General features: G+C 34.1%; 1 protein-coding gene across 4 annotated transcripts; it reads left to right on the top strand.

Moving 5' to 3' along the window:
* Positions 1 to 5,203: 5,203 nt before the first annotated feature.
* On the top strand, positions 5,204 to 15,880 carry LOC113398881 (hepatocyte nuclear factor 6). 4 transcript variants are annotated; one of them, XR_003368945.2, is made up of 5 exons: positions 5,219 to 5,961; positions 13,308 to 13,479; positions 14,729 to 14,761; positions 14,958 to 15,064; positions 15,509 to 15,543. XR_003368945.2 is itself a non-coding variant. In XM_026637826.2 (5 exons), exons 1-4 carry the CDS (start codon positions 5,250 to 5,252, stop codon positions 15,061 to 15,063), a joined length of 1,014 nt encoding a protein of 337 aa, XP_026493611.1. In that variant the 5' UTR covers positions 5,219 to 5,249; the 3' UTR covers position 15,064; positions 15,509 to 15,647. The 4 variants fall into 4 exon arrangements, 3 of the variants coding, with proteins under 3 accessions (XP_026493610.1, XP_026493611.1, XP_026493609.1); XM_026637826.2 differs by having other exon boundaries at positions 14,729 to 14,752; positions 15,509 to 15,647; XM_026637825.2 differs by lacking the exon at positions 13,308 to 13,479 and having other exon boundaries at positions 5,204 to 5,961; positions 14,729 to 14,752; positions 15,509 to 15,880.
* Positions 15,881 to 17,063: the final 1,183 nt, after the last annotated feature.

Here is a 17,063-nt window from a genome sequence, read left to right as displayed (position 1 = left end):
ACCCTATAATTATAATTAGTATTAGGAAATTAAACTTGTAATTATGAGGCAAAATTGTTAGGACGTTTACGTAAATAAATATTCTATTCCGTTCGATATTATTGAGCGTTTATATCAGGCCAGGTCCACGTGGTGTTAGTAACAATTATCTCGAATACTAAAGCAAGAAGGCGTACAATATTTTCATTAAAATTAATCCAAAACATTATAAATATAATAAAAAACGTTATAATTCCTAATGAGTCTTTTTGAATAAAGATAGAAAGTGCTTTAATAAAATATGCGTTTTGTAGCATATTCTAAAATTAAATTGAATTAAATTAGTATATATTTATCTTGAAACATTCAAGAATTGAAGTCAAACTTAGTTTTTTTTTAAAATAATCTGCTAAGTATCAAATCAAAGTGAAACTGCGTTTTGAAATCGTCCAATAAATCGAAGTTACATTCGGTAGCGATCGCGAAAATCAATAGTCGATGCCGTGACATGCGGTGAGCCTACAAAATATCCAAACAAAATTACACAGCAGAACAGCCTTGCCTTTACACTCGAAAATTAGCTTTATATCAACCATATAGAGTTGAATATTACTTACGTCAGTATGCAAGTTAGGTCGTTATCTCTTGGACAATGAATAGACCGGATAATCGACGCCTAGCCTTGTGCGATATCGATTTTACTAGGGGCTACTTGCTTAGAAACGAAACGACGAACATATATCTATCCTTTTCTTTCATTCATGCTGGTAGATGTAAGAAAAAGGAACAGAATATAGTAGTCAGTGTCTACTAATTCGTGGCCCGTCGTCATAGCAACGGTTCACACGGAGGGTAAAATTTCCGATATGATCGTAGTTATCAATTTTCGATATTATAGGTGATGATGGAATTAAACGTGAATGTACTTGTCTATGGTAGGAAAATCAACATTGTAATGGTGAACGAAGGTAAAACAGGAGCTGAAGAAAACGAATTATTTATTGATTCGGTAAGATATTCAGTTTGACAAAATGGCGTCATAATCTTTCAAACATTACTATGTTTTGTGACGTATAACCTAAATATTTAATATAAGTTAATCTGTAATTTAGATGTATATTTTATTTCGGTTATATGCTGGATATTGTATTGCAGTTATTAGTATTTATGTACATCGATTTTTAGTTATAGCAGGTGTTTTAGAATCGGCTTTAATTCTTCCTTACCTTTTAATGTATACATTTCTTTTTTTTAAATATTTGACTTAATACCTTTTTATACTGTATTTTGCTTCTGTATCAACTTGTACAATTAATTTTGGATTTGAGCATAATAATTGTCATAACAACAAAAGGGCACAAGGAAATAAAAAATAAATAGGTTTATGAATAAGAGATATTATTTTAATATAATTAGTTTTTATTTAAAATAATTAGTTATTAAAAAAAATTGAATAATATTTTATCTACGAAGATTTGGTTTCATACAGGTTTCATTCAATCTTTTATTACAAGGAAACCCTTTAACTATCTCATATCCTTAAAATTTTAATAAGACCATATGGTGTGGTAAGGGGTCAACGCACCCGGAAGACAGTGTGGCACGAGCTAAACAGGTGTGCGATCGATATCGATGGAAAAAAATCGATATTACGTCACGCACTGTGGTGGGATAGCGCAGCTGTCACGCGCTATGCTAATTAAAATGGGGTTCGAAATTCAAAAATTCAAACACCCTTTGTGTTAGAATTTTTTAAAAGCAAATATACATTTTTTTCGACAACGCAACGGTATCTTTGGTAATGTTTTTTTTATTTCGAACCAAATGTATTAAATAAGCAAAGGTGTTAATATAATTGTCGTGTACATACTATTGTTCTGTCATTGATTTTTTTTTAAATTATTTTTATGAATAATTTCCATTACTTTAGTGTATAAATAATCTTACAGAAATTAATCTTTCATATTATTTATTATCGGTCGCAACTTAGATTTATGTCAAAATTAAATTAATCATTACAATAAATAATATGACATTTAGACAAGTATTTTTTAATAAAATTTATGAACTGTAAAAAATGAGGCTTATTTCTATTTTTATTTCGAATTTGGTACGTGGAATAATAATAAAAACTTTTTATAATTGTGTATAAAAGTCCTGATATTATTAAAAAAACAAATCATAATTTTATAAATATATATTATCTATTAAAGTTTTAAATAAATAATATATTACTATTTCAAACTATTATTTATGGGCATCACAAGATGAATTCTATCTTCTAAGCAATTATAATTTGATTGGAATGAATACTTGCAAATGCATTTGTATATTTGCTAAGTTAATAAGTATGTAGATTTAAACTTAAAAAAACTTAAGTTACAAACATTACTTAGTTTAATGTTTACACAAGTTATACAGAACAATTAATTCGACTAATATCAGAAGTCAGAATATATTAATAATATAATTAATTCCTATCAATTTGTTATAATGTAATCAAATAGTTATTTTTTAAACACAAAGAAATATGCGAAACATATCCTTCGTGACGTAACACAAAGTTACGGCCGCTGGCTGCGGGCAGGACGCGGTGTAGGGTCTAGGGGCGGCTGCTTGTTATGTTTAATGAGAATACCGGTATTTTATCGATATCGACAACTATGTATTTAAGTTAAAATCTTTAAAATATAATCTATACTAATATTATAAATGCCAATGAAACTATCTGTCTGTCTGTCATGCTCACGGCTAAAAAACTAAATCGAATTTGATGAAATCCGGTACGAAGCAAGTTTGAAACCCTAGGATGGAGGCCTATTATATCTAAAACCTTCGACCGTCCCCCCAACCCACGGGCGTAAACTGATCTGATATATTTAAAACAATACTCGGTATTCTAACATTAGTTCATTATTTTGCGAATCATCGTGTATCCCTCTTTTTATTGCGCGTGCATTCTTTATTGTTATTGTATAAAACGCACGACTTGAAAGTAATTGCCAAATAAATATCGTTAATTGTTTTTTAGTTTGATTAAACAGTTGGTTTTTAAGTTTATTTTATTTTATATATACATTTATTTTTAATACATGAATGACGCATATTATGGTTTATTAACAAAGATATATATTTAGTTTTAAATCATACATTACATTAATAATATATTACTAAGTAAATAAAGCAAAAAAATAAAATTCAGTGGAGCTTGCCCGGGCTTAAACTCAGAATCAACTGTTAAGGTTCACGTTTACTAACCACGGAACTATCACGGCTCATCAAAAAAAGAGGCTTTAGTCCAGCAGTGTGATATTTAAGTTTCTTTATGTATATTTGTATAGTATTTTAATATCGATATTCGAACAGCACACGGGACAACACTAGCCCCCTTTGTCGCGCGCCAGGTGTCGAGCGGGGTCAGGCGTATGCCCGTCTGTGCGATTACCTTACCAAGTAACTAATGTGTTCTCTATGGGTGAAATGGGTAAGCGAACAATGAGAACGAGTATGATAATGTTGCATAAGTTTACACAAAAAATCAGCTTCGTTTTTTAAATATCGTTGATAAAAAAATATATTGTTCCATTTTTAAAATGAGCCTATAATGAAAACAGTATTCATACTGTGGGTGTATTTTGTAATGAAATCTTTATTAATATATTTTAATAATTATAACAAAATCTACTTATATAGTACTTGATATTAGAAACGTGTGATCGAGTCGGATAGTCTGTTTTACTTTGTCGCGTGAACCAATCCTCATACAACATGTACTAATCATTTGTCTAGTTCGAGCTAAGCTCTCGGAAAATCATACAATTAGATTTCTGTCATAGAGGTACAGGTGCATTTCTTACTGACACACATTTTTTTGATAATAACAGAACAATGAAATATACAACAATATACGGATATATCAAGGATTAATGTATAAAGGCGAAAACGTAACACTTTTTGTAGTTAAGATTGAAGAAAGTTAGAAAAACTAACATTTGTTTTTTTTTTTTTTAAACTTGTCCGTTCTAATAAGAAATTCTATGTCCGTAGTTTAAGTAGTTAAAACTAAGGAATTACAGTAAGTTCGTAAGTGCTCTTGAAAGCCAATCTATGTAAAATACAATTCAATTTAACTGTCTAATATAGGTTGTACTTGAATTTCACTTAAAAGGTATTACTACTAGTACTAATTCGTGTCATTTTTTTATTTTATTTGAATCCTGCTTTGGTCAGCTGTAGAAATAATGTGGCATGTTATATACATAAACGAAATGATATAATAATTACTGTATTGCTATATAATTAAAAGAAATATAAACAAAATATACTTTATTCAAGAAGACTCGCATTATTGCATCGACATTTTAGAATATAAATTTACTGAGAAGAATCGCCAGGTAACTCACTCTTTTCCGATGGTTAGGTTAGGGAGGGATGTTAATTGAATAACAGGACATATTATTTATAAGAAATATATTGATTGTCCAATTTAGGTCATGAATTAGTGCTTCGGTACATTTATACGAAATAAATTGTTCATCATATAAATGTGGCTGGTGTCGTTAATTTTATTTCGGTGTATCGTCAACATATATTAAATATATTATTATATTATCTATATATTTATGAGACAAAAGATTCGCTTTATAATTGGAAAATCATGAATTAGTAAATTGCAAGTGCAATTGTATTTTCTAATATTAATTTACGTTTGAATTTGTGTTTTTGATAGTCATAGTCAAGTAGTACGTCATTTAGCATCCATCGTTAACTATGAATCAGAGCTAAATAAGATGGTTTTCCTATGGAAGTTCCACCACGAGGTAGCAAGTAGCCGAGTGACAGTACCTCAAACGAGGGCATAGTCTACTATCGTACAGAAAGCACACTTCAGACCCTCGCACGACGTCATTTTCTTTAGTACATTACTGCTTTAAAACTACGCGTTGTTCACAATATAAGCAAATGCAAGTAATGGACTGCAAACGATATAAACCGTTAGCTATAGAGTTGTTAAAGCGCCTCAGGGTAGGTTAAGGGTGCATTGTAGTGTTCGCGTCATAAAACCAGACTGGACGGTAGATGGCAATGAAAAATGAACTTTTCCTGCCTTGAATAAGATACAAGATTGGTTAATTGTGGTGGATATAGGACGTTTGTTAGCAAGGGTGACAGAGTAGGGGTGTTTGCAGGCGGACCGAGGGGACGGAAGGGTGCGTCGCGCAGGCGTGCTCCAGTCGCCCGCGCGACCCCGCCGCCGCCGGCCGCGCGCCATGGACGAAACACGAGTTCGCGACCGCGCGCCTCTAACCGTCATAGTGGCACCAAGCCATGTATCGCCACCCAGACTATCTCCAGCAGACCTTCTCCCTGACGGCGATGCAGCTTTCCATCCGCTATCAGCCGTCAACGGACGACTTACACCCCCAGGACTCGAGCCAGCGTCATATGCTACATTAACGCCGCTTCTGCCTTTACCCCCGATCAGCACAGTCTCAGACAAATTCGCATACCATGCGGGAGGTACATTTACCGTCATCCAACAACAACAATCATATGCCTCTCTATCACCCGCACCATATAATGAACCTTTGTCCCCGCAATCGGCATATAGCAGACGGAGTGCGTCCCCGAATTCATTTGAAAGGCGGTCCCCCACCCCACCGTTGCCGAGTCCGGGCTTGGATCTGAATGCGGCTCTCCTAGCGAGGGAGGAACAGGCCCAACAACAGTCTCAGAATGATACGGAGGAAATTAATACAAAGGAGCTAGCTCAAAGGATAAGTGGAGAGTTGAAGAGGTATTCTATCCCTCAGGCAATATTCGCGCAGAGGGTGCTTTGTCGGTCGCAGGGGACGCTAAGTGATCTGCTCCGAAACCCTAAGCCTTGGTCAAAGCTCAAGTCTGGCAGAGAGACGTTTAGGCGAATGTGGAAATGGCTTCAAGAACCCGAATTTCAAAGAATGTCGGCGTTGAGGCTAGCAGGTATGTTTAGCATGATTTTTATATATATATATTTTTGTTTATCGGGTAATCGTATAGGATAAGGTTATGAAAATATTACGATGTATTCGTAAAAAGGTTTTATAATAAACCTTTCAGAATTACGTATCGAAGGGAGTTTATTTTGTGTTTGTTTTTTAATTTTCTTTATTATTTCATTGTAATTATTGAATCGAACCGAATGTGTTTGTCCCCTTAAAAATAAGAAAAAAGTAAAAATGTAATAAGATTTTGGAACTTTTATATTTATTTTGATATGAAACATATATTTTTTAAATAAAATAAAACTGTACGTGTTATATATTAAAACAAACCGACTTAAAACATTCAAAAGGACACACGATGACAATTCAATATATCCAGTTAACTAACGTACAGAGAACAAGCATAAAATTAAAAATTTAAATAAAATCGATATTCGCCAAGTTTACAAACATCGCGAACGTCAGCTGTATGCATCGATTCGTCGACAATCGATGATGGCCGCGGCGCGCGGTCGATACCGCGTGGTACGTCACTACGCGACGGAGAAACCGGGACGACGATAGGGCTGTAGTTTTCTAAGCGGGTGATAATAGGGTCGTGACTAATGATATATGGAAATAAACGGCGGACAAAGGACTCGTATTGTTACCGCGCGCTGGTCGTTATAAAGTTTTATTAAACCATATATGTTTATTCATATTATTATTATTGGTCTATGACAAAGTCGGAGGGTCTGTGCTTTTTAATTTTTAAAGTTAAACAAGTCTAGTGATGATTAATTCGATTGTATTTTTAAAAATGGAATTATAGATTATGTATAATTTATTTTTGTTTTTTAAATATGTACATTGTTTTTTGCAAAACTTAGTTTTGTTTAGTCGGGAACGTATTAATTCAATAATACTTTTTTAAACTGAATGTTGTGCCTTGCCTAGTAATATTTAATATGCGTATTTTCCCAGTGTTAGAAATGGGGACGACAATTATAAGGGGTTAGGATTGGTTTACATCTATAGACCCTTAAAAGCTATTTAGTTTTAGGGTGTATGAACTTTTATAAACCATGCAAAGATAACAGGATAGTGACAAAGCGGATGTTCTAACGGTACTTTTTTTTCTATTACACTCATAGAGCTTGACAAAGGTGTTTCCACACCTTGCGTGCGTCTTTTATTTTTCTTTTTTATCTGAGTATATATTTATATGTATTTTCTCGAACCGTTACGTCGTCTAGATTTGTTTATAGACTCTTAGATAATTTAACGGTCATTGCAAAATAATTAGACTTTTGATGCGAAAATAATTTTTCTGTGTCTAAAGTGCCTTGCCGGTTTAGCGGCTAGTTGGTATGGCTGTAATCTCGGATCAGTTCAGGTTATTGAGTTTTTGTCTCGCTAAAAGAGTTAGGAAATTGGACTTAGGTTTACAGTCTCATGTGCATTTTGGGTCTGCTCTTAATATTTCTCTGGTTGTGTGGGATTGTTGTTCTATTAGACTCTGAGTGTTTTTTTTTTAAATAGCTAGGCAGCCAGGCTTAGGGACACCGGAAGCTAAGTGGTCACCATCGTCCATAGTCTTTGGCACCGTAAGAAATATTAAACATACATTATAATACTAATGTGTTATCAAGCTCGGGAAATAAGATGTTATATCCTTTGTATCTGTGGTTCCACTGGTTCACTCACCTTTCAAACCTGAAAACAATAATCAAACCGCAATCTTCAATGTATTACTGTTTGGAAAAGAATAAAAGTCAAAATCAAAATTTACTTTATTTAAGTAGGCTCATTCATGATTAAATAAAATTGTAAGCTATCTAAATGGTGGTAGAATATCTGATCGTACATATATAATAGAATTTAACTAACATGACTGTATTTTTAGATGTTGAAAAAGAGTAACTACTTAATTTCTTGCCGGATCTTCTCGGTAGAATCTACATTCCGAACCGGCGGTAGCTTTACTTTAAATAGTTTGTTAAATGACGATTCAAAAGTGCTTGTAAAAGCTTACTTGAAGAAAGTATATTTTGATTTTGATTTTGATGAGTACTTATCCAAACATGCTTGCACAAAGCCCTACCACCAAATGAGAAAGATAAAAGTTAGTGAAAAATATTACGAGGAGACTTATATATTTAGCAAACGTCGGATAGAATTCAGCCACGTCTTCAATAAATTAGCACTCAAGTTGCGGGATGTGGAAAGATTAAATGATCTTCCTCGTTAGGAGGTAGGAGACTGTTTTTAATTGTATCGAAATATTTATATGTATAATTGTGCATATTTAGTAGAGAAAAGCCGAGAATTTAAATTTTCCTAGCCGGAAAGAAACAAGAATTTTAAATAATATAATCCTATTGTACCTTGTGAAACCGAGATGGGTAGCTAGTAGATTTATATAACGTATATATAATAGCTTTAAATATATAAACGAACGTACTAAATAGGTACTTAATGCAGGTATTGTTTAAAAGCTGATCTGCCACTTTGTACAGTGATTCTGATGCACGCCTTAGTTTACATTACATATGTACATTAACAGCCTGTAAATTTCCCACTGCTGGGCTAAGGCCTCCTCTCCCTTTGAGGAGAAGGTTTGGAGCATATTCCACCACGCTGCTCCAATGCGGGTTGGTAGATACACATGTGGCAGAATTTCGTAGAAATTAGGCACATGCAGGTTTCCCCACGATGTTTTCTTTCAGCGCCGTGCACGAGATGAATTATAAACACAAATTAAGCACATGAAAATTCAGTGGTGCTTGTCTGGGTTTGAACCCGCAATCATCGGTTAAGATGCACGCGTTCTAATCACTGGGCCATCTCGGCTCACGCCTTAGTGCATAACTTTTGGAATATCATCATGTACATGAGGATTATTTTTCAAATGCTCTTTCCAGAGTTTATCACAAATAGCACAGGAATGGTCAGAGTAATTGCTAACACACATCCAATAGCAACAGTGTCGTGCCAGCCGTAGTCCTACGCCAATAATTCGCCAAGTGTCTGGAGTGTTACAAGCGATAAAAATTCAATTTCAAGTAATTGGGTCAAGCAATTATTTCGTTTATTACACAGAGTTCGTAATTAAAATACTGATATGTTTCTTTTCACTCGAAAGGCAGACCAAGAAATTAACTGTCTGATGGGACTCCTGAGTATGTTGGGGTGGAAGACTGTGTATTTATACTGGTTCACTCACCTTTGGAACCAAACATTTAGAGTTTTGATCCTTGATGCAGCCCTTCCTTGGATTTTAAGTTTGCTTCACCAAATTTATTGATATTCGGTTCAGTGTTTCGCCTGGAAGTCAACAAGTATTAGCTCCACGCTTCTTTATCATCTATATAATCTTGTATTGAATAATATACCTTCTTAGCAATGTATTTTTTACAAATGATTTGAATTTATGAAACGGTAAAGTTAAAATATATCTGCCAAGAAACATTTACAATGTTAGAAATATTAGTCATTCTTTGGCCAAAAATCAACCTTGGGGCTAATAAGTTAAGTTATCCCTTGTGCCTGTAGTTACACTGGCTCACCCACACAGCAATACTAGTGTTGCTGCTTGACCGTAGAATATGTGATGAGCGATTCATACATACCGAGACGAGCTAGCACAATGCTTTACCACCAAGGAAATTCTTCTATTATGAAGATGCGTGCATCATTTTCTTAACTGCGAATTTAGATAGATACGTATTCGTAATTTTTTTTAATTCTTATAGCCCTCATGTTTATCAATCAACTTAATAAGGATTGTTTACATAAGTATTTAAAGTGAGATTTATTTATATGTATAAAAAGCTGTGCCCGCGACTTCGAGCGCTTTTGAATTTAACAAAAAAGTTATTTATGTAGCCTGAGTTACTCCTTATTACATCAGCTATCTGCCAGTGAAAGTCCCGTCAAAATCGGTCCAGCCGTACCAGAGATTAGCCGGAACAAACAAACAGAAAAAATTGTAAAAAATGTTATTTTTGATATGCATCGTGTGTACGAAACATACATAAATGCATTTAGTAAAAAGCGGCTATTTTAATATTACAAGCAGACACTCCAATTTTTAAGCCGAGATGGCCCAGTGGTTAGAACGCGTGCATCTTAACCGATGATTTCGGGTTCAACCCCAGGCAGGCACCACTGAATTTTCATGTGCTAAATTTGTGTTTATAATTCATCTCGTGCTCGGCGGTGAAGGAAAACATCGTGAGGAAACCTGCATGTGTCTAATTTCAACGAAATTCTGCCACATGTGTATTTCACCAACCCGCATTGAAGCAGCGTGGTGGAATATGCTCCATACCTTCTCCTCAAACGGGAGAGGAGGCCTTAGCCCAGCAGTGGGAAATTTACAGGCTGATTATGTTATGATTATGTTACTCCAATTTTTATATTAGTATAGATATAGATAAAGATGGAAATCAAAACCCTGCCAAGTCATTGATTATCAAATATTTCATTCTCGTTTATAATTCAACTCTCGGCAGTACGAGAAGTCATGAAACTGCCACACGTGTACCGTGTATCTATCAAGTTGCATTAGAACAGCGTGGTAGAATAAGGTCCAATCCTCTTTTTTAAATGAAGACGAGGCTGTTGCGTTACGGTCTTTTACTTACTTTGACATTTTCATAACTAGAAATGTGACGTATATATTAACATCGGATTAAAAAAATCAAAATTTACTCAATTCAATTAAGCTTCTACAAGCACTTTTGAATCGTCATTTTACAGAATTATATAAAAGGTCAGCCGGTTCGGAATGTTGATTCTACTGAGAAGAGCCAGCAAGAAACTCAGTAGTTACCCTTTTCTAACATTTGAAATATGTTATTAATAATGTTTCGTGCTCGAATGCCAACTGACTCATCAGCAAGAGTCACTGATTAATCACAGAAGCTATAACACCAATAAACTTGAAATTTAACAGGTAGGTTCTTTATATGGTTTAGACATCCGCTAAGATTTTCCGAAACTCCACCCGTAAGGGGATAACACGCTGGGATCGGTTGAGTTTGTGTTTTATAAATTTCGCGCGGGTAAAGTCGCAGGTTTAGCTTGTCATCTATATAATCTTGCGTTGAGTAATATGCATTATTCATTACAATTTGAATTTTTGAATCAACAGTATAATTTAATAAAATATTTCAGTATTTCAAATATCAGTTAAATATATTTTCGTCCATTCGTACTTAAACGTACGAGTAAGAGTACTAGTAGGGCACCGTTTTCCAAATTATCAGCGGAAAAATCCATGTCTACGAATGTCAAATTGTTTAACTTTTTTTTAACAATTTATTCGTATTCTAAGTAAACATATTTTCAACTAGACTTCCATAATTTATTTCGAATTTGATTGTATTTTGTTTAATTCTCCTTAATCAAGTTTAGTTGTTACTTTAATGCAAACTCATATTAAGTTTTACGGCCAATAGTGGAGGCAAGTTTTACCAGTTATTACCGCCATGTAATACTTTGTAGCACTTTGTTCCAATTTATATATTGAGTGATACAGTTTATGGTACCACCCACTCATCAGATATTGTACTGCCAAACAGCAGTACTCAGTATTGTTGTGTTCCGGTTTGAAGGATGAGTGAGCCAGTGTTAGTACAGGCACAAGGGACATAACATCTTAGTACCCAAGGTTGGTGGCGCATTGGTGATGTAAGGTCAATATTTCTTACAGCGCCATTGTCTATGGGCGGTAGTGACCACTTACCATAGTTGGTCCATTGGCTCGTCAGCCTACCGACATCTCACCCACTCACTCTCACACAGCCTCCAAACCGGAACACAATAATACTGAGTACTGCTGTTTGGCAGTACAATATCTGATGTTTGTTCCTTCAGATATTCTACCGATATCTGAAGGAACTATATGTTTTCTTACATTACTAATATTATAAATGCAAATGTTTGTAAGGATAGATGATCGTTTCTCAATCAAGCCCGAGAGGCTGAAACAGATTTTAATGAAAGTTTGGCACAGACATTATAGTCTGGAATTGTTATTCATGAGTTCATGACATGTGATCCTCACACGCGGCTGAAGCGGCGGTCGGTAACTTTTAATAAATAAAAATAAGTATATTAAAGGCCTTGATCGACGTGCGAGATCTATTGGGGTTTTGGTGGCTCAACGGTGGATCATCGTAAGCCCCCGCTAAGTGCTAACGAGCCAGACTTCTTCCAAAAATTTGGAACAACGGGTTGGATAGCTCCATAAGTAGTCTACGTTTATAGCATCTAAGACTAGCACGGTCTTGTAGCTCATTGATCAAAGTCCAGGGTATAATAAGTTTGGTTAAATAATAAATCAACAGCCTCTAAATGTCCCCACTGATGGGCTAGGGCGTATTTTTCGTTTGAGGAGTTTAGGAGCTACTTAAACGCTCTTCCGATGCGGTTAAACTTATACCTTGTAATTTAAATATATTAATTGATTGATGTTTAATAATTGTCAGTTATTAAATAATTCGTAAATATGAATCCATATGGCTTTAGTGTGTATGCAATTTATTCGTTTGTTTTAATTTGTATTTCTTCAACGAGAATGATCTTCGTATTTACTGAAATGAAACTGAATCATATATAGATGTATATATTTATTATTTTATGTTGTATGTAATTTTATGATTAATTAGTAATATATATTTAATTATATCGAAATGAAATACGGAAAATATCACATTTACACGTTTCCTGACACGCGCACAAAGATTAAAACAACATTAAAAACGTTAGATGAGGGCAACGCTAGCACATGGTACCCTCCTTCCCCTGCCGTGACGTCACACCCTCCCTCGCGCCCTCCACCCGCTGTATCGATCGAGCGACCCCCTCGTAGACTGTTCTAGTGTTATTTAGGTATAGCGACATCTTATGCTATTATTATTATTATACACATACATTTTACATTTTGTAGTCACTCCAAATCGACAACTTTTATGAATCGAACGATAAAAAATTTAGATACTTAAAAAAAAAAAGTTTTTTAATGCCACGCACTATTTATGAAGCGATTAATATCGATTTAAATTTCTTATATTATATTATATTGCGTTGCAAAACGAGATGTTTCAGTTTAGTGGACACGAAACACTGTTTGTGTTCTCAGCTGGTTAATTTACCTCGGAAATTACGATCAATATAAATCCCATGTAAGCAATAATCGATAAAAAAAATTATTCAATTATAGAACTGATAACATTACTCATTTTATTTTTTAATTAAATGTGGGCAAGGGATTGTTTATATAATTATGTTCTTATTTAAAATATATAATTATTGGTATAATTCATTGAAGCAATTGATTAAGGTATAATTTTCCAGATGCGCCAAACCAGCAAACGTTAAAAGGCGACAATGTAAACAACATGCAGCCGCAGGTCTATCCCAGGGAGTATCAGGGCGGTCCGCCTGTGCCCCAGGGCCCCATGTACCCACCCGGGCCCCCGCCCTGGGAAACACCGGCTTACGAACCCGCCGGGGACGTTACATGCTTGTGAGTCCCAGGATTACATCAAATCCCCCCCCCTTAGATCCTTCATTGATCCTTTATCGATTGATTTGATTTTTCAATGTCTTTTTTATTTTCGTTTGATCGATTTTCTTCCGTTTAAATAGATGATTAGTTGTTTTTTTTTGTTGGTGCTGACTGAAAGCTTTACGAAATGTTTCGACTGGTTTAATCAAGTGTCGAATTTGATTTGAGTTGAACAATTGTTTGAATCCTTCCTCCTCCCCGATCCCTGGCTGCGTAGCAGTGGACTTGGTTTCTAATAGGTTACAAAGTCTGAGAATAGCTTGTTGCAAAGGTAATATTCGTATATACGTATGTATTTTCTAAACTATATTTATTATCATAGCGTTATATATGTTTCACATGAGATGCCTTGTGACAAGCCTTTAGAAGAAGCGATGTCTTAATGGATTATACTATATATATCTTTTGTTTTTGAATTATAAAAATGTGTAAATTTTATAGAGATTTGCTCTTTATAGATGTTTATTATTTGAATAGGCAGTATCCTTCCCCGAGCTTTTTTTTTTTTTAAATTATTATTAAAATTTATAGAATCAAAGGCAACGATACTGTCTATACATTCGGGAGTTTATATAACTGTTTTAGTTTTTAAAATATTTTTAGCATTAGGTAAGTGTATTTTGTTAGCTTAAAGAAGCCAAGATGTATGTTAGACTGCTAACGCTGCCCCCTCCCTCCCATTTTGTTTACCCCCCGCGCCCGGGCTGCAATAGATTTATTTTAAATATATGATTTTATAGGTGCCTGCGAGGTTTCAGATCCTTTGTTAATGTTGTTTACATTGTCGCCAGGTAGGAATTTATCATATTTACGTTAATTTGAGAGATTCCGAACGGTCAATGAACCGTATAAAATCGAAATGACTATTGTTTCAAAATGTCACGTAATTTTGTTAAATTAAATATATACGAAATGATTCACATTGAAATATTATAGAGTTAATATTTTAAGTTCAGAATAGTTATAGTTATATAAATAGTTTCCTTAGATTTTACTTTTGAGTATTCTTTCGCAATGAATACAATTGGAAATGATATTGCTCGTATCGTGGTCAGTATTTATTGCTTGCGAAAGGATTCTTTTAGGTAGTCAGTGTTTAGTGGCATGTTTGTTGTCAATAGATTGCAAGGGCTTCAGATGGTCTAGAGAATATTTGAAAATATATAAATAATTTGAGTATAAATCGTTTTTTGTTTTTTTGTTCCAGCGGCCCAGATCCCGCAGAGAGGCAGTGAGTATCGTATGTCGTTTTATGTTGTTTTATATATTATGTAATAATGAGGCTTCTCTATAAATATTTTATCGTTTAATTATTTTCAAATTCAATTCGTGTTTTTATTAAGGAATATTTAATATGATAAAGATAAAGAAAAATATTACTTATTTTAAATTTGGAAATTGTGTTCTTTTTTCAAAGGTTTTTTTTTTCTTTAAAGGTTGCAAACGCAAGGAGGATATGGGTTCGGATATTCTGCCTTCCCCGAAGAAGCCGCGTTTGGTTTTCACAGATCTCCAGCGGCGTACCCTGCAAGCTATTTTTAAGGTAATTTGAAATTGAAAAAAAATATATTACAATATAACGACATACACCAAAAACGATATTTTACAAAGATTACCTTGCATAATGCTTGGTGAGAAAGTACTCTAGATGGTTAATTGTTTGTAAATAGCTCATTAAACATCTGATCTGGTGATCAAAGGTTTTCAGACAAACCTTCATTGATATTTATTAGTAAGGATATAGTGTTATAATTTAGGTTGTTAACGAAAAATTTTTAAAAAAATCTCATTTTGGATTAATAATCTTTCTTAATTCATACTTGCTTAAAAATGTGTTAAGTTTTGTATTTTGTAAAATCTGAAACTTGAATTTTAGGTTCTTCAATTGTTAAATTATAGTCCAAATGGAATATAATATAAACATTATTAGTACTAAAATGTTTAAAAGGGATAGAAAATGATTAAAGTAATTTAAAACACATTACAGGAAACGAAGAGGCCGTCAAAAGAAATGCAAGTGACGATAGCGAGGCAACTCGGCTTAGAACCGACGACAGTTGGTAACTTCTTCATGAACGCGCGCAGAAGATCAATGGACAAATGGAAAGACGATGATGCTCCTTCCACAGAACTGGATCAGCAATGCGAGGCCCAGGATCTAGACCACGTGCCGAGTCTAGATTCAGCCGAGTCGGAAGAAGATCACGACGACCACGACGACCACCTTTTGTGACGCCCTATCCCCCAGCAGCATTTGTTAGTGCTATGAGAAGAAACAGGAGTTGTCACAAATTTCGAATGTTCAACTTATATGTATTGATGAACAAATTCAGTTACAAAGATATTTTACTACGTTTATTCATAGATTGCTTTATTTTTGATCGTTTCGCTTTAATCGTGGTCAAATTTTGGATCGTTTTATGTATAATTTTGATCGATATTTTTATATATTGTTGTATTTCAATGATCATTCGAAAGTTTGTAAGGCAACTTCCGGTTCAAAGTGTACAGAAAGGGACTCTAGTGTGACAATGGCGTTGGTCCAGACAAACTGATCTCTCGATATAAATGTTTCTAGTCAAACATATATAGCTATTTAGTTGTTCTTCAGTATTAGACGGGTGACATGTATTTTGTTTTATTTATTTATAGCGTATTTTAATCGTTTGAGTGCTTTTCAACGTCTTTGTTTTCGCTTCGAATACTATAAATATATTTAAAATTGTAGCATATTTATGCGTCTGTTAAGAGTGAGGTGATTATCAATAGTTTAACGTCGACAAATTTTGAAAACGTCTCCATAGTATATTTGGCGAATTTTGTGTTGTCAACATGTGTTGCTGATAACAGTTTCTGTAATCATAATGTGATTATGGAAACTTTTGTTGACAAGTAAATGTTAGGGTATGGTGTAATTATTGCTAATTTTCAGATGTATTCAAAAAAGTTGAAGACACAAAAATTTGCGATGTATTTAAGTGGAAACGTATTCCAATGATCATATCAGTTGAAATGTATTCAAACGATTTTTTGCTTTCATAGTTAGTAGAAGATGCAATAATAAAGGTCATTTATGTAAAAAAAAAAGAACATTTTTCGACCTTAAAGCGGCATTTAGCAGAAATATCCGATGAAATCGGACGAAAATTAATGTAATTTATTATATATATTAATTTGTGGAAAGTTACAATTTACAAAAATTCATACCCGAAAAAATATATACCCGAGATGTTGTTAAAATTAATGTTAGTTGTACAATGTTAAATGTATTACTGTAACACGAAAAATCTGTGTTAGTTCTGAGCATAATTTATTTCGAATAAACACACGTTTAAAATCATTAAACGCTCCAACGAGGTATAAATTTTTGTAACTTGTGTCAGGTAGCGTTGTATCATTTCACTCTAGTCAAGAGATCTCGTGAACATTCCAATGACACACGTCGTGGTGTGAACATCAATGAAAGCAAATTCCTGCGTGATATTACTTAATGTTACAATGATTAGATATAATTACATATTTAAGGAAAGCTTCACGTATAT

Source organism: Vanessa tameamea, chromosome 26 (assembly GCF_037043105.1).
Source record: "Vanessa tameamea isolate UH-Manoa-2023 chromosome 26, ilVanTame1 primary haplotype, whole genome shotgun sequence".
Taxonomy (NCBI): domain Eukaryota; kingdom Metazoa; phylum Arthropoda; class Insecta; order Lepidoptera; family Nymphalidae; genus Vanessa; species Vanessa tameamea.
This window is presented reverse-complemented; position numbering and strand designations above follow the sequence as displayed.

Coding starts and splice junctions, on each gene's coding strand:
- LOC113398881 (XM_026637824.2), top strand. CDS start 5,250: ATGGACGAAACACGAGTTCGCGACCGCGCGCCTCTAACCGTCATAGTG. Junction 5,962..14,728: donor GTCGGCGTTGAGGCTAGCAG/GTATGTTTAGCA, acceptor TTTTTGTTCCAG/CGGCCCAGATCCCGCAGAGA. Junction 15,065..15,508: donor CCCTGCAAGCTATTTTTAAG/GTAATTTGAAAT, acceptor AACACATTACAG/GAAACGAAGAGGCCGTCAAA.